The sequence below is a fragment of the Pantherophis guttatus genome, chromosome 4 (genome assembly GCF_059756535.1).
Source record: "Pantherophis guttatus breed Tessera chromosome 4, ASM5975653v1, whole genome shotgun sequence".
Taxonomy (NCBI): domain Eukaryota; kingdom Metazoa; phylum Chordata; class Lepidosauria; order Squamata; family Colubridae; genus Pantherophis; species Pantherophis guttatus.
The window spans coordinates 25,703,625-25,727,293 of NC_142066.1; the positions used below are offsets into that span (position 1 = coordinate 25,703,625).

General features: G+C 39.9%; 1 protein-coding gene across 5 annotated transcripts; it reads right to left on the reverse strand.

Moving 5' to 3' along the window:
• Nucleotides 1–36: 36 nt before the first annotated feature.
• Nucleotides 37–23,471, reverse strand: RUSF1 (RUS family member 1). Of its 5 annotated transcripts, none has more exons than XR_015733682.1 (15): nt 23,261–23,438; nt 21,909–22,071; nt 21,151–21,228; nt 20,508–20,622; nt 18,595–18,640; nt 17,692–17,724; nt 17,408–17,513; nt 16,261–16,362; nt 16,068–16,138; nt 15,702–15,886; nt 6,397–6,454; nt 6,021–6,091; nt 5,133–5,280; nt 2,162–2,239; nt 37–303 (listed from the first exon to the last, which is right to left on the reverse strand). XR_015733682.1 is itself a non-coding variant. In XM_034419790.3 (15 exons), exons 2-15 carry the CDS (start codon nt 22,056–22,058, stop codon nt 209–211), a joined length of 1,347 nt encoding a protein of 448 aa, XP_034275681.2. In that variant the 5' UTR covers nt 22,059–22,066; nt 23,261–23,471; the 3' UTR covers nt 37–208. The 5 variants fall into 5 exon arrangements, 3 of the variants coding, with proteins under 3 accessions (XP_034275681.2, XP_034275680.2, XP_034275679.2); XM_034419790.3 differs by having other exon boundaries at nt 5,122–5,280; nt 21,909–22,066; nt 23,261–23,471; XM_034419789.3 differs by having other exon boundaries at nt 5,122–5,280; nt 23,261–23,456.
• Between the last annotated feature and the right edge of the window lie 198 nt (nt 23,472–23,669).

The following is a 23,669-nucleotide window of genomic DNA, read 5'->3' on the forward strand; positions in this document are numbered from 1 at the left end:
ATTTTTAAAAAATAGTAATTGGAAAGAAGTGAGGTCTTATGTTGTCAGCACCTCATCTTTATTTTACAATTAAGGAGAGGTAAAATGAGGCAAGGCAAATCCAAATCTACAGTTGACTTTGTAAAAGACAACTCCGAGGAAATCAGATCTCCTTTTCTAGGATTGAATAAATCAGGTTCTTGGCATAAAAATTCTTCCAGAATCAGAATCAGAGCATTTTCTTCTCAGCGCTGAGCCATTCCATCCGCCATTCCTCGGGGCCCAGAAGGTTCCGATCAGTTACCCATCCGGCGGCTGTCAATCCTTGGAAGCACAGGGGAATCCGAAGTGAACAGAAAGGATTGGGTGTATCTATAAACATTGCACCCTAACCTTGGTTTCTACCTTTCTGGTCAAGGTACAAGGGACATTAAGTGTAAAACAGCACTAGAAATTCAAAACTGCAGTATTCCTCACTTACCCACTGCAATAGGAACCAACAACTCTGTTACTAAGCAATTATTGTAGACTGAAAAATCATGTGACTGCATTCTAGTTACAATGGGAGTTTGAAGTTTCTGGCTGTGGTCATTAAGTGAATCAACGCAGGTTGGTTAAGAACAATGTCACCCTGTGACTTGTAGCTTCTGCCAGCTTCTCCATTGACTTTGTCAGAAGCCAGAAGTCAAGGTTGCAAATGACATTCACATGAATCCAGGATGCTGCAATGCCTACAACTTTGAGGACCCGTCATAAGTCTCAACATTGAGCACTGTCATCACAAATAGTCATCACAAATTCAAATAGTTACCGAACAAAGGATGAGTAAGTAAGGATTATCTATGTCTGCTATAATTAAAAAAAACTGGGCAAAGTTTTGACTGACACTCAGAAGCACTTCCAGAGTGCTGGGAAAAGCTTTGAACAAGGATGATTTCACATCTTCAAAGAACTGTGGAATCTTTTGATGTTCTTTAGGACTGCATTAATCAGTGTTTCTCAACCTTGACCATTTAAAGATGTGTGGACTTCAACTTCTAGGATTCTGTAATGTGGAATTGTGGGGGTTGAAGTCCACACAACTTCAAGTGGCCAAGGCTGAGGAAAAACTGATCTAAATCTTCCTCTTTTAGTCAGCACTGGGGGGGCCTGGTGGTGGCAGTGTGACCTCAGAGGTCATGAAAGAAACTTTTGTGGTTTCTGGAGGCTATTCTGATCACCTGCTAAAAGCTGATTGCATTATTTCCTGCTGTTTTGAGGTGGAAGATGCATGAGAGCTACTAAAACAGGCATTATCACAATTAAAGAGCAAATGCCCCCACCCCAAAAAATTCCCACCGATCATGGTTTCATCCACATGAATACGATCCACATGAATATGTTATGGGAGCGACGTGGTGCTCCCATGTGACCCCCCCTCCTGCGCAAGCTGCACTGGCTCCCAGTGGTCTTCCGGGTGCGCTTCAAGGTTTTGGTTACCACCTTTAGAGCACTCCATGGCATCGGACCAGGGTATTTACGAGACCGCCTTCTGCTACCAATAGCCTCTCACCGACCAGTACGCTCCCATAGAGAGGGGCTTCTCAGGGTGCTGTCGGCCAAACAGTGTCGACTGGCGGCCCCCAGGGGGAGAGCCTTCTCTGTGGGGGCACCTACCATCTGGAACGAGCTCCCCCCAGAGATACGGAGGATCCCGGACCTGCGCACGTTTCGTCGTGCTCTCAAAACTTTTTTCTTTCAGCAGGCTGGCCTGGCCTAACTCTCCTCTTTTAAATTTTTAATTCGTGATTTTATAAATTGGGTGTTTTAATCTGTGTTTCGGCCAAAATATTTAATAATTTTAAGGGATTTTTTAATATTTGTATTATCTGTATTTCATCTTGGCTGTTCACCGCCCTGAGTCCTTTGGGAGTAGGGCGGTATAGAAATTTGATTAATAATAAATAAATAAATAAATAAATCCTATCCTCTTGAGACCCCCAGCCCCCTCCCCTTCCCAATATGTGTGGTCCCTGGCCATCAATACAATACCAAGCCTGATTGAATTGTGCAACCGAACATCCAAAAAGGTTTTAAAGGCGTAGATGGGCTTCACAAATCTTTTGAAAAGTGAGATTTGAGTTTTCTTGGTGCTGAATGCAGGATTTAAACTAAACTCAGTTTCTAAATTTCCACCACGCACCTGCCAGGAATTTCGGAAATATCCTGTCTAAGAACTGATGTATTTTGGAATGTATCCTGGGATCCTCTTTACTGGATTCTGAAAAGCAGAAAAGGAATGGAAGATGGGATATGAGGAAGAGCCTGCACAGCATATTTATGCCAAACACAAAGGAGAAAAAGGGGAGGGGGGGGAACCCTTGGAAAATGGAAGAGAAGCACTTCTCCTTGAGTCCCTGGCAGTATAAATGCAAAGGAAATTAATCCACAAACAAGGTACAGGTTCGGTTGCCAGAAACTGCACATTTTTTTCCAAATGCTGCAGGAGAGAGAATTAGAACATAAGGCAGATTACAACCTAGTCTTCACCTTATGGCCATAATTTGAGCCCAACACTTGTATTGCTAAGCGAGACAGTAGTTAAGTGAGTTTTGCGTCATTTTACGACCTTTCTTGCCACAATTGTTAAGAAAATCATCGCAGCTGTTAAGTTAGTAAGACAGTTGTTAAGTGAATTTGGCTTCCCCATTGACTTTGCTTGTCAGAAGGTCTCAAAAAGTGATCATATGATCTCAGGACACTGCCACGGTCATAAATATGAATCAGTTGCCAAGCATCCAAATTTTGATCATGTGACCCTAGGAATGCTGCAATGGTTGTAAGTGTGAAAAACAGTCATATGTCACTTTTTTCAGTGCCGTTGTAACTTCGAACAGTCCTAAATGGATGGTTGTAAGCCAAGGGCTATCTGTTGCAATCATCCACTTCATCAAGTATCATCTATGATGAGCAACCTCCCTTTTCTCCCTGCCCCAAAGCCCTTGGAGTAGCCTAATGTAGATGGCCACCTCCATCTCCAAAATCTCTTCAGTTCTTCCATAGGCCCCACCTTCCTTGAAAAAGGTCTACCGGAGAGCAGCTGTGGAAGGAATATAATTGACCTGAGGAAGGTGGTGTAAACATCTTGGTTTCATTTGCAAGCCCCTTCTCAACTGATTAGATATGAGGAAGGCAGGTGAAAACATCTCACTGGCAGAAGACTGTAGGGAAATATGAGGATGCACCTGGAGTGGGCCATTCAGTGCATCTAGCACAATGTACATGTGGTTGTTGCTTAATGGCCATTCAAAGTTACAGCAGACCCCCTCAAAAGTTCCAGGTTCCATTATGGTTGTTTGTCGAGGACTAGGTTACATAAATTATTAGGGGGGGGGGAGCCCCCCTAAAAGTGATAAATCGCTAATAGATGGTTGCACTAGTGGAGTCGCCGCATGTAATGTGCTAGAATAACAGCCCCCAAAAGCTCCTGAGGAAGCCAATCCCAAAGTAATGGCCACTATAGCACTCAGCTTTCTGACCGACCACAGAGATGTTGCAGAACCCCTGCTTATCTTCCCCCATTCCCCTCCACCCCCACCCCAGGTTCCTGCAGGCCTTCCCCTCCCTCATTGGGTTCTCACAGGCCTTAGGCCCGATTCCCACCTCATCAGACCAAACACCCTCCACCTCATCACTTACCTATTGAAGAGCTCTGGTGCTTTCTACAATGCTGGAACAGATGGCTTCATTGTGTGGCCTTGTGGTGTGATTCAGGAAGTGGCCACCACGTTCCCAGCAGCTGCATGAAATTCTAATAGTTGGGAACATGGCAGCTGCTTCCAGAATCACACCACATGGCCAAGCGACAAAACGACCCGTTCTGCTTCGCTAACACAGCCTATTGTGTAGTCTAGCCTTACTAGACTGTTATTTCTCTGTGTCATATAATATATGTGGGTATATGCATAAATTTGTATTTATTTATTCTGCCATGTTTATGTAGTGTATATTGGAGGTGGTGACCCTTTGAGAGCTGTAGGCAATGAAATTTCATTTTCATGTATGCCGATTAGTGTACATTCAATGAATAAAGTTATTCTATTCTATTATTCTATTACACAGCATTGAAGAAAGCTCCAGGCTCCATTACAGTTGTATGTCGAGGACTATGTCTAATGTGCTGGATTAAAAGGGCTACCAATCCTAATAGACAATCAGGATCACAAAGAGATGTTCTTCTCAGTCCCTTCTAATGAGACATGCCAGAAAAGGAACCTGAGATGTGAATTTCCAGTCTCATCAAATTATGAGGAGTCCTCTAGACCAGGGGTCCCCAATCTTTCAGACCTCAGGGACCACTAACTTCATAATTTTAAATCCCACCGGCCACTAATACGATCTACCTAATGACCTAAGTGGGCATGGCTAGGTGGTCATGTGACTGGGTGGGCCTAACCAACTCGATGCCACTCACGTCAAGGAGCACCTTGTCGGTCTCTCCTCACTCCTCCCCTGCCAGCCACTCCTCATCTCCCCATCCGGGCTCCTTAGGGCCCCAACAGGAAGCAGTTGTTGGAGCTAAGCAGCCACCATTAGAAGGAGCTGGCAAAACAGCTGGGTCAGTTCAAATTGGATCTGACCGAGAAGGAGGCTCAGTAGAAGCACCTCACTGAGGCCTAGGAGCAGAGGGAAAACCTGCAGGAGTGCAAGGCCAGGTGCTGGCACTTGGAAGCTCAGCGGGATGGAATGGTCAGCCAGTTCCAGGCCATGATGCAGTCCCACTGGAACAAGGTCCTCCGGCTCTTAGCCACCAGCGGCACTTCCCTCCAGCCTTTGCCCAAAGCCCCGCACCAGGAGGCTGAAGCAGACCCCAAGTCGGAATTTCTGTCCCCCTCCGACCCACACAAAAAGATCCCGAAGGGGGAGACTCTCTGCAGCAACACAAACATTCATTACACGTATCTGTCGCAGGGGCTGTAGTTTGAGGACCCCTGATTTACTGCAATATAAAAAAATCCAAATAATTTTTCTGCGGACCACCAAAATTTTCTTGCGGACCACCAGCGGTCCACGGACCACCAGTTGGTGACCGCTGCTGTAGACAGTCCCCCCTCCCCCATTACAATTCGTTTCTTCCTCCACATTCACTTCCCAGGTCATCACCTTTACGTAACTGATGTTGCAAACTCAGGAGGGACCGTCTTTCCAAGGCACAGGTTTCCATATCTTGATACAGCAAGGCCTCTAGAAGAAGGGCGTGTGTATAGGCTTTAATCACATCCACACTGTCTGCTTGCCGATGGAGTAGGATAGAGATCACCCCTACAGAGGAGGGCAGGGGTCAATATATAGACAGGGTCCAATATATAAACTCCCCCTCCACACCCACAACAACTAATTATAGTGCAGATTGCCTCACAGAGGAGCCATCAATCTTCAGCCAATCAATCACAACTGTGTGTTCTGGCTCATTGCACAACCCAACTGGTCCAGCTACTAAATTTAAATATTCTAACAAAGGTGAACTCAAAGGTTTCCACTCAACCGTTCCATGAGGTCGCTTGGATTAAGAAATGATGATTGGCCCAAAGTCGAGCAAACTAAGCAGTGGTGAAAGCCATTTTTTTTTACTACTGGTTCTGTGGGCTTGGCTTGGTGGGGGTGATATGGCTTGGTGGGCGTGGCCTGGTGGGTGTGGCAGGAGAAGGATACTGCAAAATCCCCATTCCCACCTCACTCCAGGGGAAGGATAGTGCAAAATCCCCATTTCCACCCCACTCTGGGGCCAGCCAGAGGTGGTATTTGCCGGTTCTCCAAACTACTCAAAATTTCCGTTACCGGTCCTCCAAAATGTTCAAACTTTCTGCTACCAGTTCTCCAGAACCTGTCAGAACCTGCTGGATTTCACCCCTGAAACTGACCAAGGGACTTTTCATTTCAGGTATCCCAGCTCAGGACTATCCGCCACATCACACCTGTCCTCTATGCCAAAAAGTTGTTCTATAAGAAGTTGTGGGGGTCGATTAACTTTGCAACTTCCTACACTATGATCACATACCCACCTGTTGGTTGTTTGAAGAAAATTAAGTAATTCGAAGAATTGCCTTCAAGAGCTTTCTGGAAGTCAGCAACACTGATGGGGATGGGAGAAAAAACATAGGAGTAACAAAAGTTAAAGAAGAATGTTTCGAAGTTGGGAAGAGACCCTTTTGTCAGTCTCCAAAAGAATATTTTTAGCACTGAGAAAAAAAGTTTGCATTCGCAGCGCCAGTTAAGAGTATACATCTTTCTTAGCATTTTTAAATTCCTATAAAATATGCTCTCTTTTCTGTATTTTTTCACAATATGCTCCCTTTGCTGTATTTTATCAAATCAAAGCTCAACTTTAAAAGGCTAAATCATGCGTTCAGTTTCCTCAGAATAATGGAGGAAACTCACCTGGAGGTCACTGTATGAAGAGGAGCCCCAAAAGTTATCTTGAGCTGCTGACGAAACCCTACATTGAAAAATTTGTATGAGTCACAACCCTTGATTCAAATAATGCTGACCAAACGTTTGGTGGAAGACTTGGCTAAGTTGTAGAGCATGAACTCCATCACTACCAAAATAGCTACTAACACGTACCCAGAAAATCTTTTACAGAACTTTCATGGTTTCCATCAAAAAGTAGAACATCTTGGATTTATCAGCCATGGCTGCAGAATGTCTGATGGCCACTAGAGGGCAGCAAGGTGGCACAAGAATCCTTACATTTTATTTATTAATTTCCTGTTGCCAATGCTGCAGATATATTCTCAGTGTACCCAGAGAAAGAAATATTTGCCTCTACCTGTGAGTTTGATCCTAGGTAGAGGCAGATATTTCTCTCTCAGGGCACACTGAGAATATATCTGCTGAATATAACTCTACATTAGTGACAGGGCATCCAGCCATTAAAACACTCTGCTAGCTCCATTCAGTTGCCCAGACTCCACCCCGCAAGGGATTATTGGATCGTTAAATGAAGATGATGATTTTCTGCCTATCTCCTACTGAAGGGACTCTAGGTGGCAGCTTTGCTGCTATCTAGTGATTCTTGCAGCTCAGACCTGGTGATCCTGACGTCCGGTTGATGTGGTAGCACTATCAGACGTGAAAAGCGGGGCTCTGCAAATTCGTGCTGAATCCCTTCGTTGGAAGGCCCCATAAGGGGCTAAAGTCACCCTGTAGGGGTGACAAAGAGTGGATGGGTGCCCTGCAGGTTGCGGAGAGCGGTTCTCCTGCTTGATCCAGGGCTAATTCGTTCCCATCTGACAACAAAGGGGAGAAGCAGCCATTATGGCTGCCGTGAAGCTGGGGTAGCTGAAGAAACAAAGACTGTGCTGGAGTGGTATGAATGAACAGTGACTGGAACTGGGTGAGGTGATTTTTTTTTTTTACCTAAAACCCACCATAAAGATAATAAACTCTGGAAAAGGGACTCTTTGAAGAGTTTGTTTAAGTGGCGAACAATTACAGAGAGAAAAATCATAGACCCGAAAGAAAAGAAAAGGATATTAAGAAGAGAGCGCAAAACCTTTAAAAACATGGAAAGATTGGATCTCTAATTTTTATTGGTAGTAATGCATTTTAAAATGCTGGAATTACTTGTCAGAATTTTGATTATTTGCTTGAATAAATACAAACTAAACTTGTTAGGATCGATGCAATGTTGAAGTTAAACAGAAGGCGCCATCTACTGGTGAATGGAATACATTATATTCCTACAACCCTGAAAAAAATACTGATAAGACAGAGGAGAAAGTGGAAATAACACCTGGAAGACTGCTGTGCTATCTATTGCTTTACACTTATCTATTCCATGACTACTGGAGCTCTAATGTTAAAAATATGGAAGACATCTAAGTAAAGTGACTTTTAAATCAGGAGTTATGATTGAACTTATAGCGGGGACTTAAGGAGACATTTAGAAATTTTCCTGGATTATCTAAAAAGAGTTAAACTGATTAATTGTGGGACATAAAGAACCATATTACTGTATTACCAGAGGAGCAACATCAGGACTGAGTAAATGGTTTCCAGATCGACTTTCTGAGGGCAAAAATAATTGAAACTCTGGGGCAGTGATAGAACATTGACAGACTACTGAGTGATATTTGGATTTATCAAAAAAGAAGGCAAGATGTTCAGCAGGGGGAAATAAGTGGGTTGCAAAAAGTATTGGTGGCGATGTTTCAAAGCATTCACGATATTATGACAAGGAATCACAGGGAGATAATGGACTTAATGAATAACATAAATAGAAAGTGCTCCACAAGGGATAATGAATAACGATAAAAAAACCCAGGAAATAGACTTCCGGCGGTGACGTCTCCCGGAGTGAGTGAGGGTGCTTTTGACAGCTCCCGAAAACCCAGCTAATTCCTGATTTGGAGCCCCGTCAAGAGCATTTCCAGGCTCGGAGGGTCTGGAATATTAAAGGGGAAGGCTTGATTGTTGGGCGAGACCCTAGAGTTCTGGAGAAAGGAAGCCGGACTCCTTAAATCCTGCAGGGAAAAATCTGCCTTTAAGGCAGATCAGGAGCAATGACGGCCGCCTTAGTGAGGAAGCAAATAGTGGTATCAGCGGCAGTGATCGTTTGAAAGAAAGAAAAAAAGTAGAAAGTAAAAGTGACACTTAAGAAAAGATTTACGAGAAAGAGAGACGCAGGGAGCAGAGAAAGCGGCGATCGAGAGGGATTGCACTTAAAAGGAGGCAATTGAACGAAGACAGCAAAGACGGCGGAAGGAGTGAAAGCAGAAGCAACAAAGAAGATACAAAGTAACAACCAGGATTATTGTGACGGAAGACAGAAAAAGAGTAAATTAATACAGAGATTTTTGGAACTAAGATTAAAACTGATAACTTTCCTTTCTTTAACTGATAAAATTGGTGTAGGTGGACTGAGAATATTGGGAAGAAAACTGTGGACAGAAAATTAAAAATAGACAATTGAATTCGGTGGATTTATAAATACCAGGAAATACAGTGGAATGTAAATTGATGCAAGACTGAGAAGTGGGACAGATCGGATGGTGGAGTGAAGAGTGGCAAGGGTGAGAACAATAAAATGGGCAAGCTGATGCAATAAGGTGTGGAAGAACCGGAAGAAGGCAGTCTTTAAAAAAAAAGGGAATTCTAAAGAGAGAAATTTGCTGTAAAAGATTGAACTTTGGTTTGAGTATTATTTTTGAAATTGTAACTGGATTATTTCTGAAATAGTAATTGTAATCGGAGAAGGGGAGCTTTCTGTTTTGCTGAAAAGGCTTTATTGTGATATAGAAAATTAAGAGTTGAAGGGGATATAGGAAGAAAAAAGGGAAAAAGGGATTGTTTAAAACAGGGTAAAATCTCAAAATAGAAAATAGTATTAGAAAACTGTAATTAAAATTCAAGGATTAAAGGATTTAAGGATTAAATAATAACAAATAGATAGCAATCATAAGTGAGAGATCCTAAGATTAGTTAAATTGAATTGTAACAGGTCAGAGTGATATCTAAATCTTTTTATGAAATTGTGGAGGAACCTGACAAGAAATTTAATAATGTCAACAACAACAATAACAAAAACTGGAAAAAAACCTGTATCAACCCCAACCTTGATGCCTTCCCCCACAACCCAGTGTTCGATTGAAAGTATGCTGGGAAAAGAAAAAGATAAGAAGGAACCAACGATGAGTACTATGCAGAACATGCTACAAACGATTCAAGAGACTTTAATGAAATCTCAAGAAAATATGGCAGATCACCAAGAGGAAGCTAGAAGGTTCCCTAAAGAAATTAAAAATGAAATAGGAGAATTAAAGGAAGATCTAAAGAGTATGAAGGAGAAGATGGAGAATATTCAACAAACAGTAGTAGAGAACGAGCAGAAAGTCAAAAAAATCTAAAGTAGACTTATTGGATCTGAAACTAGAAATGGCAGAACAGGATGCTCGACAAGCAAATAAAGAATTGGCTGATTCTATCGCATTTTTAGAAATGGAGAAAGCTTCCTTCTATTTGCGTTTTCAGAATGTGGCGGAAGAGAAAGAAGAAGATTTGGAAGAGACGATGAGCGAAATAATATCAGAACTAATACAAAGAGATAAAGAGGAGGTAATAGACTCGATAGACGAAACATTCCGAGTACATAATAACTATATTAGAAGACATTGATTGGCACAAGAAGTACACATTAGGTTCAGTAAAAAAGCAATGAGAGACGAAATATATAAAAAATCTAGAGAGGAAACAATATCTTATAAAGGAAAAGAAATTATTATATTAAAGCAAATTCCATGGAGAATACGAGACCAAAGAAAACAATATCATCAGCTGACATCCCAACTAATACAACACAAAGTGATGTTCCAATGGATTATGCCGGAAGGAATCCTTATCACATGGCAAGATAAAAACTCAAAATTGACTCAGTAGAAAAAAGCACAGGAGTTCTATAAAAATTATTTGGAAGACGAACAAGAAAATAAGGACGAATTAGAAAGTAAAAATCAAGAAGAGGAACAACAAGAAGAAATAGAAAGAGAGAAAGAATCAAAGAAAGCTCAAGAAAAAGAACGAGAAGAAAGAGAAGGAGCAAGAGGAAGAGTTAAGAGAGAGACAAGAAATACAAAAAAACAAGTACAGTAAGGGATGGAAGAAGCAAAATCATTATTTTCCGTGAACATTAATGGTTTAAATATACAGAAGAAAAGAACACAAACATTCTCAAAATTAAAGAAGTTAGACATAGATATTATTTGTTTACAAGAAATTAACATAAAAAAAGGTTTTCAAAAAGTATTGGAAAATAAGAAATTAGGGAAACTATATGTGTCTCTATCTCAACCAAAAAAAAGGGAATAGCAGTGTACATAAAAGAAAGAATAAAATCAGAATTAAAGTATGCGGATGATGAAGGCAGAATTTTGATTGTCAAATTAGATACCGAATCCAAACAATTTTTATTAGTTGTGATATATGCCCCAAATTCAAATCACCAAGAATATTATAAAAAATTACATAATAAAATAGTAGAACAGGAGATAGAAAACATTTGCATAATAGGAGACTATAATGCTATAGTGGATAATAAAAAAGACTATCATAGTGAGAAAAAAACCAAAAAAGAAAAAAGAAAGAAATATTACCAAAAGAGTTTTTCAGTATGACACAAGAATTAGGTTTAAAAGATACCTGGAGAGAAATCAATAAAGAAGAGAGGCACTACACTTATTATTCACACCCACGTCAGTCTTGGTCCAGGATCGACGTGGCCTGGATGTCAACACAATTGCAATTGGAAATTGAAAAAAATAGATATTGGATTAAACAAATGGGCAGACCATAACCCTATAATAATTCATTGGAAGGGACAAAAAAGATATAAAAGGTGGACTCTAAATCAATATGTATGTAAGGAGAAAGAATATAAATTGTGAATGGAAAAAGAAATAGAGATCTTTCTGAGCATAAATAAAAAAGAAGATACCTCCCCTCAAAATCTCTGGGATACTCTAAAAGCCTACATCAGAGGGGTCTCGATCGCATATATTGCAAATAAAAGGAGAGAGAAAAATCAACAACAAAATAAACTACAGGAAGAACTCCAAAATTAGAAGAAAAATTATATAAAGATCCCCAAAACCAGAAAATTAAAGAGGAAAGAAGGATAATTAAACATAAATTAAATTTTATTACACAGGAAGAAGTAGCCTGGAAAATAAAGACAGCGAAGCAAAATTATTTTGAGCATGCAAATAAAATAAGTAGGTGGTTAGCCTACAAACTGAAAAAAGAAAAGGACAAAAGAAATATACAATGCCTGAAAGATGAAGAAGGGGCAATTCGATACAGAAAAGAAGATAAAAAACGAATAATCTATAATTTCTTCTCTAAATTATATGCACAAGAAAAAAAAGAAGAATCGGAAATTAAAAAATACTTTGAGGAAATAAATGTTTGTAAATTGACAGACGAACAAAAAGAAATATTCAACAGACCAATTTCTGAAACTGAATTTGGGATGGCTATAAAAAGACAAAAAAATAATAAGACCCCAGGCCCTGATGGATTACCGATTGAACTATATAAAAATATAATAAATCAGATAGGAGGGCTAATGTTAGAAATATTTAATGATGTATTACAGGAGACAAACATTCCGAAATCATGGTCAGAGACATTAATTACACTTATACACAAGGAAGATTCGGACCAACAACTAATACAAAACTACAGGCCTATCTCTCTATTGAATTCTGATTATAAAACATTTATGTCAATAATTGCGGAAAGACTAAAAACGATTCTGAATAAGCATATTCATCCGGACCAAAGCGGATTTTTACCAGGGCAAATTAAAAATAATACACGTATGATAGTTGACATATTAGAGTATTACAAAATACACTCGGAGAAGCAAATTTAACTGGTTTTCCTTGATGCACAAAAAGCTTTCGACAATTTGAACTGGAAATTTATGACAATGGAAGTGGAATTTGGACAAAAATTTGGAAAAATGGTTGAAAAAATATATTCAAAACAAACAGCAAAAGTAATGTTTAACCAAGACACGACGGAGAGATTTGAGATAACAAAGGGAGTAAGACAAGGTTGCCCACTCTCCCCATTTCTTTTTATCCTATCACTGGAACCACTCTTAAATAGAATCAGGGAAGATCAAGAGATTAAAGGTTTGAGAATTAAGAATGAGGAGTATAAAATTCAAGCCTATGCAGATGATATGGTTTTTATAATTGAAGACCCGCTAAAATCAGGCCCTAAATTGATTAGAAAAGTAGAGGAATTCGGTGAAGTAGTGGGTTTAAAAATAAATTAAAATAAATTAAAATTATTAACCAAAAACTTTACAAAAGAACAGGAGATAGAATTAGAAAAGACTATGGATATACAAACTACCAAAAAAATAAAATATTTGGGAATCTGGCTGACCGCAAGAAGCTCATCAATCAAAAAAGAAAATTATGATAAATTGGTTTGGCAAATTGAGAAGGATTTGGAAAATTGGACAAAGTTGCAAATTTCATGGACAGTAAGAGTGGCGGCAATAAAAATGAGTATCTTGCCCAAAATTTTATTCCTCTTCCAGGTTATACCGATTAGAATGGAAAAAAATTTTTTTTGATTTATTAAACAGAATGACTACAAAATTTATTTGGCAAGGGAAGAAAGCCAGAATTAGATTAAAAGTATTACAAGACACAAGAGACAGAGGAGGAATAGCCTTCCCGGACTGGAGACCTATTACCAAGCAGCTGGCTTAATCTGGATAAAGGAGTGGATAGAATTAGAAAATAAAAGAGTTTTAATATTAGAGGGACACGATCTTCATGTAGGGTGGCACACATTTCTATGGGGGGGGGGGAAACAGAACACACATGGATACTTCAAAAGACATGTAATTAGGAACTCACTCTTAACAATTTGGAACAAAATTAAGAAACATCACTATATAGGAGTACCATCCTGGATCTCTCCAGAAGAAATATTAGCACACCCAAATTTACTAGACTGGTCCAAAATTATTAGATATAGGGATATTGTTAATGAAGGGGGAACCCTAAAAGCAAAACACGAATTGGAACAGGACTTAGATAGAGAAACACAATGGTGATCATACCTACAAATAAGATCAAAATATATGGAGGAGAAGAAAACAGATCAAATTAGAGTAGAACTAACCGACCTTGATAAAGTTCTGTTAAAGAATGAACAAAAATTAATTAGTAAAATATATAAATTTCTATTGCGGTATAAACCAGAAGAGGAAACCGTGAAAGAAACAATAATCAAATGGGCCCAAAATTTTAATTATTCTATAGAGTTGGAGAAGTGGGAGAAGATGTGGAAAACAAATATGAAATTAACAATCTCAACTGCATACAAGGAAAGCCAGATGAAAATGTTTCACAGATGGCATTTCCCACCAGTGAGAATAGCGAAAATGTTCCCCAGCAATTCTCCGAAATGCTGGAAATGTAAGATTAGTTATGGAACATTTTATCACCAATGGTGGACATGCCCAGTGGCAAAAAATTTTTGGAAGAAAATTAAAAATTGGATCAAAGAAATAATCCAGAATTCAGCAGAGGGAAAACCTGAACAGTTTCTATTAGGGATATCGATAGAAATAATTATACTATTATACTAAAGAAACACAGTATCTCATACTACATATATTGACAGCAGCACGTATTATATATGCGCAATACTGGAAGAAAGAAGAATTACCAGATAAGGATATAATTAAAAAGATTCTGGAATGTGCAGAACTGGATAAACTAACTAAAGAAAATCAGGGGAAAGAGGAAACCAAATACTATAAAGTGTGGAATAATTGGTATGAATGGCTGAAAAATAAGGAAATAAATTAAAGGAATGAAGAAGGGAAAGAGAAAAATGTGATAGATCAATTAACATGTTAGTAGAAATGAAATATAATAGGAGAAAAAGGCTGAATAAGTTAACATTATAATATCTGTAAATATTTATATATAGTAAGAAATGGATCATTGTTATGTAGCTGAAAAAGAAATTAAGATTCTTGTATATGTTGTATGTCTATGTATGTCTTTTTAACTATGTTTAAAATAAAAAACTTAAAAAAAAAACCCAGGTAATAGAGGAGAGAATGGAGAGAAGAGGAGAAAAGACAGACAGAATTAAATAAACAAACAAAACAAGAAGATAAGAGGGAGTAATAAATATATATAGGTATAAAGGTAATAAAAATGTATGAAGCAATTCAGGGAAAATACATGATAAAAGACCAAAAATGATGCTAGTTAAACACAAAGATATCTTTGAAAAGAAAATAGAGAGTTGGGCAGATCCTCTGGAGGCTTGGCAGCAAAAGATAGTAGAGATGGAAGAAATATGTAAGTTAAACAGGAAAGATGTAGAGATGAAGACCCAAGGGAGAAATTTAGGAGGCAAGTCAAAAAATGAATAAGAATTGAAATATTAAAACGGGCAAGAGATGATGGATAGAGGAAATGTTTTCTAACACAAGATTGGCTTTACTAGGAGCTAGAATAGAGGCAGACACAAGAAATAGGGGGAATATTATTATGCATATTTCTCATATAATATATTAAAAGTAATAGCTAGATATAAAGATTAGATGTTGAAAGATCGTGACACTATGTACGTTCTAGTGATACTGTTATTGTTATTAGAATGGACTAAAATGTTGAATAATTAAATAATGAAGGCTTATATTTTAATATAAATATGCATAAGAATATTATTACAATTACATAAATATGATTTAAATAGCGAATAATATTAATACAATCATTACTACTTGTATTCAAATGAATGATACTCAGATGCTTCACTGTTCATGTACTGATATTGATGTATAATAAAATAATAATAATAATAAAATAATAATAAAAAAGAACTGGTGGTCCTACCCTGTATTCCATGAGTTGGCAAATTCCCATCCATGTTTCTCATCTGAATTGCTCAATTGGCCCTATTGGCAAATGAGAACCTGAACAAAGCTATTCTTTCTTACTAAAATCAGATTGAGATAGACCTTCTCCGTCAGAATACCTCTTGCACTCCTAGGAGAAAAACTGGAAAACGATACACCCAGCTATCCATAATCATTTTTTTAAACCAGTCCATCACTAATGGCCACCGTAGTTCATATTATCAAGACAAACACTGGACATGGTACCGTAGGATGCCTGGGATCACGAGACCTCAGATACCTAGAAGAAGGGGCTCCTGAGGATTGATGACAGCAGGAGTAGGAACTTCTTCCCACTTCAAGTAATGCTGCAAGACCAGGTGGAGCCGGGCACGATTAAGGGTCTCCATGCAAACTGCCCGCACTGCTTGATAGTTGGCGTAGAGATGGAGGATGGTGAAGAGAGCATAGAAGGCATAGGTGAGGCTGAAGGAAAGAGAAGGAGAATTAAGAAGAAGATTTCTCATTCCAAATTTTATTTTTCCCATCTCTCCCCTTTCCCTCCCTTACCATTCCATTCCTTTAATCTTTGTATAGTATTCCTTCACAATCGCCCTGGTCTACATGCACACATATAGAGTGAATGAAAAAACAGTATTTAACTCACAGAAGATTGTCTACTACAATAGGGATCAGGAAAAGACTGAAGAGTAGGCCAGCTAAATTCACTAAGGTCTCCTACATGATGGAAGAAAGACGGGAGAAGGTTAGAAGGAAGTCGGTTTAGACTAGAGATCCTTCCTGATCTCCACTTGGCCAAGCCATGGGCCGGGTGTTGCTTCTTCGATCCCTCATCTCACCTGGCTTCCATCTTTGGCTGATACATCGGCCATGTTGTCCCGGCGGGCCTGGTGCATGGTGAGAGCTGCACGGGTGGCCCCTCCAGCTACACCCACAATGCACTGACATCAAGAGAAAAGAACAGAAGAGAAACATGATTGAAACTGTCATGGTCTCTACAATCATGCCACCAGGTTTGGTCTCCCCATTGGAGAGACCTCAGTCTGTTACTTTCACTCCACTTTAATACAGGTAGTCCTTGACTTAAAATAGTTCATTGGGTGACTGTTCAAAGTTACAACAGCACTGAAAAAGTTGACTTGTGACCATTTTTCACACTTATGATCTTTGGTCACATAATCAAAATTCGGATGCTTGCCAACTGGTTCATATTTATGAGTACAGTGTCCTGGGGTCATGTGACTTTCTGACAAGTAGAAAGGCAGATTCACTTAACAACCATGCTATTAAATTAACAATTATGGTGATTCACTTAACAATTGTGCAATTCAAGGTGCTGGTTGTCACCTTTAAAGCCCTTCATGTCTTGGGACCAGGTTATCTGAGGGACTGTCTCTTGCCAGTCACATCTACCCAACCCATTAGAGCAGGGAGGTAGGGAATGCTGTGGGTCCCATCCCTGAGGGAAATACGCCTGGTAGGACCCAGAAGAAGGGCCTTCTCCGTGGTGGCTCCCTCCCTCTGGAACATCATTCCCCCTAGAGATTAGAACAGCCCCCACTTTAATTCTCTTCCGGAAGGCGCTGAAGACCTGGTTCTGCCAGTGAGCCTGGGAAACCCAGAGTGGGATGGAGCCCATTAAATGTCTCGTGTGATCTGCTGTCGCCAGGGTGGGAGGTGGGGGGGTGATTTTATTACATTAATTTATTTGATTTTTTTTAGTTTAGTTTAATTTAATTTATTAGTTTTTACTGTTTTTAAATGTGGTTTTTATATTCTGGAAGCCGCCTTGAGTCGCCATGGGCGAATAGGCGGCAATGTAAATTTAATAAATAAATAAATGATGACAAGAAAAGTCGTAAAATGAGGCAAAACTAACTTAACAGATGTCTCACTTAGCAACATAAATTTTGGGCTCAGTTGTGGTCGTAACTCGAGGACTACCTGTATGGCCATCTCCCCTTCTCTGCACTCTTGCTTTTTTACCTTGAAAAAGCCACTAGTGCAGATAATAAGTGTGAAGCATGCTGGGAAAGCTGGCGCCACGATCTCCATGAAGATGGCCACGTCGTTGAGCACATCGGCAAAGAGTCTAAACGGTGGTATTGAAAAAGTCACTCCGTTAAGGTTAGAAATAAATCAGCCCACCCCAAGCGTACCTTTTGGGTACAATGCTCAGCTGTGATAATGTATGAATGTGTACCTAAGACTGGGCATGAGACCTATTAATTGGAAGTCAAAACTGAAGAAAGGGCCTTATCTCTCTTTACCTCCATTGCTTAGCATCACAATCCAGTTTGCTCCTGGAAGAAAAGAGAGAAAACAAGCAAGGAAGTAACAGGGTTTAAAGATCGAGTTCAGGTGTAGATTCACATCCCTACTTGTCTTTCAAATTTCCTGGATTGATTTAGGCCCATCACTACGTCTCAGCCCACTTTCCAGGACAGAATGGGACAATATGCTATGGCCAACTCACCAAAACCAATTCGCCACAGGACAATTGAACAGTTCAATTTAATTATTTAAAATAAATAAAACATTATCTTAAATTTTGTCATTCACATTTCATTTTGTCCCTTCCTTTGCATCTTTTCCACTCCACCATTTCTTTGATATTAGTGTAACTCTTGTTCCACAGCAAATTGTCCCACAGCAAGTTAGCCGTTGGCCATGGCAAGTTGGCCGTGGAGAGTTGGGCATGGAGAGTTGGCCGCGAAGAGTTGGGCATCAAGAGTTGGTTGCAGAATTTATTCCAGACTCTGGAATAAAGGGATAATGAATGTCTGGAAATGTATATATAAATGTATATTAATATATCAATGTATATTGAACTTGTGAATGTAATATTGGTTTATTAAATACATACATAGTTGGTTAGGAAGTAAAATACTGTATACTTGATATATATGGAAGTAGGAGATATGTAAATTTGTATATAGAGCAAGGAATAGATTACTTATTAACTTAATTTTGACGTAAATGTTAGAAACCAGAGACGTTGAGCAATGTCCATTGTTTTACTTTTAAAACTAATAAAATAATATTTTTTTAAAAAGGAGTTAGCTGTGGAGAGTTGGGCATCAAGAGTTGGTTGTAGAGAGTTCTTAGGGAGAAAAGTAGGCAATATATAAAATATGAATAGCCCCATCTAAGGTGAGGAGAGAAGGACTCACCCCTTGCTCCAAGCGAAAGCAATTCGGCCCAACATTCCTGTTCCATCTGTCACAGAAGAGACATAGTTTGCATGGCAACACAGGGTAGAGTAAGAAAATACAAAAATAACACAAAGAGAGAATTCTGAGAAAGTTTGAGTTTGAGATCTACTACCATGGCTAGTAGATCTAGAGGAGAAGAAAGTAGTAGGGGCTTAAACTCATGATAACTGAGACCTACATGGCTTCAGGGACTCCAGATCCAACTAAAACAGATTCTATGTAAGCAGTTTAATTGTTTATACACCACAGCTTTACTTTATGCTTGCTCAAACTTAAGGAACAATTATTTGAAGAAATTGAGATCTAATCAGCCATCATGCCCAGCACACTTATCAATAGAGACTAGCATAACATTTCACGAATATTAGTCTTTTTATTATTTTTAAGTTGCTGTGAGCCATCCAGTCATATCTATGAAAATATAACAGTAGAAATCAACTTTATCAATAAATTAATCATCATGTAAATGGCACAATAACCTCAGAGTTGCTTCAAAAGTGAGATGGGTGGCAGATAAATTTATTAAATAAATCATTTGTGTGTTACTTGCCTGACAGGCAAATTATGCATTAACTGACTTCTGGATTTAACATTCGTGAATGATTAACTATTTACTATTTCAAATATCGTTACCAAATTCAAGCTGAATTCACAAGTTGACTGCCTCATAATGAAATATGAATTTTGGTTTAGCAATGATGCAAACCAGACAGTTGTTTGTAAAGCAAACGGGTTTAGTGTTTTATGTGAACAAAGTTGTCTGTAAAACAATGTTTAGGACTTAGGTTAGGTTGGCCTGCTCAAAAGTAAACGAGAGTTAAAATAAACCATGATGAATGTTGGCGAACCCACACTAATTTTGTGTTGGGTTTAGAAATCAAGGAAGAATGATTAAGCTGCTACAACCTTTGGAGCCTATTACATTAAGTGAAAATTAGAAGAGACAAAGAGATGAAGTTCTCCAGGGCAGTGGTCACCAACTGGTGGTCCGTGGACCACTGGTGGTCTGTGAGAAAATTTTGGTGGTCCGCAGAAAAATTATTTGCATTTTTTTATATTGCACTAAATCAGGGATCCTCAAACTACGCCTCCTGGACCGGATACATGCAATGAACATTTCTGTTGCTGCAGAAAGTCTCCCCCTTTCGGGTCTTTTTGTGTGGGTCAGAGGAGGGCAGAAATTCCAACTTGGGGTCTGCTTCAACCTCCTGGTGGGGGGCTTTGGGTGAAGGCTGGAAGGAAGCACCACTGGTGGCGAAGAGCCAGAGGGCCTTGTTCCAGTGGGATTGCATCATGGCCTGGAACTGGCTGACCATCTCAGCCCACTGAGCCTCCAGGCACCGGTACCTGGCCTTGCACTCCTGCAGGTCTTCCCTCTGCTTGGAAAGCCTATGCTCCTAGGCCTCAGTGAGGTGCTTCTGCTGAGCCTCCTTCTCGGTCAGATCCAATTTGAACTGAGCTGTTTTGCCAAATTTTTCTCGTGGTGGCTGCTTAGCTCCAACAGCTGCTTCCTGTTGGGGCCCTAAGGAGCCCAGGCAGGGAGGTGAGTAGCAGCAAGTAGAGGCTGGCAAGGCGCCCCTCGATGTGAGTGACATCGAGTTGGCCACGCCCACCCAGTCACATGATCACCTAGCCACGCCCACCCAGCTGGTCATTAGGCAGATCATATTAGTGGTCCACGGGATTTAAAATTATGAATTTAGTGGTCCCTGAGGTCCGAAAGGTTGGTGACCCCTGCTCCAGGGGATCTGGAGGCACAAGAAATAGGACTTGTCAATGGAAGTAGCGCCGGAATACAAGTGAGGAAGCTGGTGGAGAAAGGCCTTCCACCAAGAGAAGAAAAGACCCAGAGAAATTCCAGCAAGGCCCACCTTTCAGAATCCAAGTGACAGTGGCAGCTGCGACGGTGGAGGTCTCATCCCCGACCCCCACTCCCTTCAGCACTGCCTGGGTGGCCAGTGTCCCTGTGATGCTGCTTGCAAAAGCCTGCAGGTTGATGGGGGGATGAAGAGGAAGAGAGAAAGGGCAACAGTTAGAATAAGATAAGGAATCCTCTGGGCCCAGTTCCAGCACCATAATAACAGTTGAAAGGAATCTTCTAGTCCAACCCCATGCTCAGGCAGGAGACTCTATATCACTGCAGACAAATGACTGTCCAATCTTTTTAAAAAGGTCCAGTATTGGAGCTCCCACAACTTCTGGAGGCAAGTTGTTCCACTGATTAATTGTTCTAACTTTTAGGAAATTTCTCCTTAGTTCTAGGTTGCTTCTATCTTTGATTAGTTTCCATTCATTACTTCTTGTTCTGCCTTCATCACCTGGGTTCCTCTTAGCTCACAGACCCCAAAACCCACACCCCCAAAGATTAGTCAAAATAAGTCCTCTGTTCAAAAACTTGCTCATCTACAGATACCAAAACAGAGAAGTTGCCTTTCTGGGTGAGAAGAGAAGGAAGGTTTGAGCTTTCCCATGGAAAGAGAGCTGCCCTGCCCCTCAGAAAGGAACCTCCCTCACCTGGATGGTGTCCCAGAACTGGTAGGCGAGGTAGTCCGTGCTCACACTTTCAGGATAACCTTGGGGCAGGAAGATGGACTGCAGGAAAGAGAAAGGATGAGCATCTTCTTCCTTCTGAGCCACACAATTTCTGCTCCTGGATCCCCTATCATTTTTGCCAATCTGCTTGCATTCTCTTCCCCAATGAAGTGCTCTGCTGATTAATTTCTTCTGCTTGACCAAAGTATCTCTGGCTCACCTGCCATTGGCCCAGCAAGGATCCTGTCAAATCTTACAGCCAATGAAAGTCCAAGAGGAAAGGGTGTCTCAGCAATCAGCATCCATTTATTAGATAAGGAGGACCCGTGATCATATTCATCAAGTTCTTAAAATTACTTAAATCACAGTTTGTGTAACCTGAGAACCTGGGACTCCTGAAAGCCATAATTGCCACTCCCAGACCTCTACAAAAAAGATGTGAAATTGTAAGATTCTTTGGAAACATAATGAGAAAATTATTAAAAGTATGGCTGGAGAGGATCAGACCTGCTATATTTATTTTTAATTAAGTCAGTCATCATTTGTGTATCCCTTACTGTCAAGCAGCTCCATAAACTTTAAGCTAAAGTTTCCAAACCTTGGCAACTTTAAAGACGTGCGGACTTCAATTCCCAGAATACCCCAGCCAGCATGGAAGTTGAAGTCTGCACATCTTAAAAGTTGACAAGGTTGGGAAACTCTGCTCTAAACCTTTTTTAAAACCAGAACAGCTTACTTACCATGAAGATATGATGGAGTGAACGAAAGTGCCAGGCTTCAGAGGCATCTGCCACAGAGCTTAGCTTTCCATTAGGGAGGACCTGGTAACGCCGAGCTGATCGAGAGCCGTAACTTTCCGTGCAAAGTGTCTGAATTTCCAAGTCAGTCATGACTGGGCCTGAACTTTTTAAAATATGCAGCATAAATCAAGTGCCACTATAACTCAGAAAAAAATTTGATCATTGTCTAACTAGATGATGCAAGACAATAGTTTTCAAGATGCTCTCCAAAAAGGAGGCTAACTTCTCAAGCAATCTGCAAAGTTTGCATAAATGTACATCTACATATCTACATACCCACATATATAGTATGCATGTGTCTATGTATTTGTTTTTATTTACTCTCTAATATTGGTTAGGCATACAGAGTCAGAGATGGGTGGTCATATAAATCAAATAAAGAAATAAAAGTTAAAATCTTCCCACTTGTGGTCAATCCACCCAAAAAGTTTAATTGGATAATTTTCTACCTATTTAATTATATAAACGGTATGTTGGTGGTTGCACCATTTTTTTTTACAACAGGGAAGGAGAAGTGGAAAGTAAGTAGAACAGTGTTTCTAAATCTCAGCAATCTTAAGATTTGTGGACTTCAACTCCCAGAATTCCCTAACCTGGCTGGAGAATTCTGGGAGTTGAAGTCCACATATTTTAAAGTTGCTGAAGTTGAACAGCATGTGCTTATGTTGTTGCATCCTTTACCATACTGTCAGAAAACTGCTAGAAGTTGTACTTTAGCCACCCCCTAAAAGAACACATTTAGTCTTTTGGCAGTGCACAAACAAGGGGCCAATGCGTCAATTACCATATTCAACACAAACAGGCTTTTCCAGCATCTGGTTTTTAAACACACATATTCTCTGCCAACAAGCATACTTTTGTGAAAACTCAGGCTTTAACTACCCTCCCCAACTCCAATGTGGTGGGAAGATGCCTCATCTTTCAAATATGCCGACTCTGTAATCTGCTTAGAGAGGGTTGTAAAGCACTATAAAGCGATATGTAAGTCTTAAGTGCTGCTGCTATCTTGAGAACTGCATTTAAATAAAAACATATTAATGACGGGTTTCTAAAGGTTTCATCCAGCCATTCTAAATCTATTTACCTTATTGACTTCAATAAGACTGTTATTGAAAAGGAAGGAAAGGAAGGAGAAGGAAGAAAAAAATATAAAGAAATGCACAATAAAATGCATTCAGATGCATTGCATGCAACAGCTTCCTCCACCCCCTAAAGACCGTGAAAGCTTTACACATTAAATGTCGGTTTCCCAAAGAATCGTGAAAGACAAGAGGCAAACAAACAAAAAAAACCTTTGCAGAAGTGATGAAGACGACAGTCCGCGTCTTTCCTGTCTGGATTTGAGTTGGGAACCCAGAAGAAGTGAAAATATAGCCAAGCAATCCAGTTCCCTTCCCCTAAGGAGACATTTAGCCACGTCTTTAATGCAGAAATGTAACCGTAAAAGCGTCTCTAGCTGGCTGTAGACGCTGCTTTCGTCCAGCGGGGGGAACCAGAGAAAACGGCCAGATTGCAAACCCGGCTTCATTTAAGTGTCGCACCTTCTTCTTTTAGAGATCTCTGGGAAATGTAGTCTTCTGCCTGTCTGCTTAGTTTAGTTTAGTTTAAAAATTTGAATTATGACTTCACATCTCTATATATAATTCTTTTGTTTTCATAGCTACAGATGTGTCTGATGGATCAAGATTGAGAGTAAAAGAA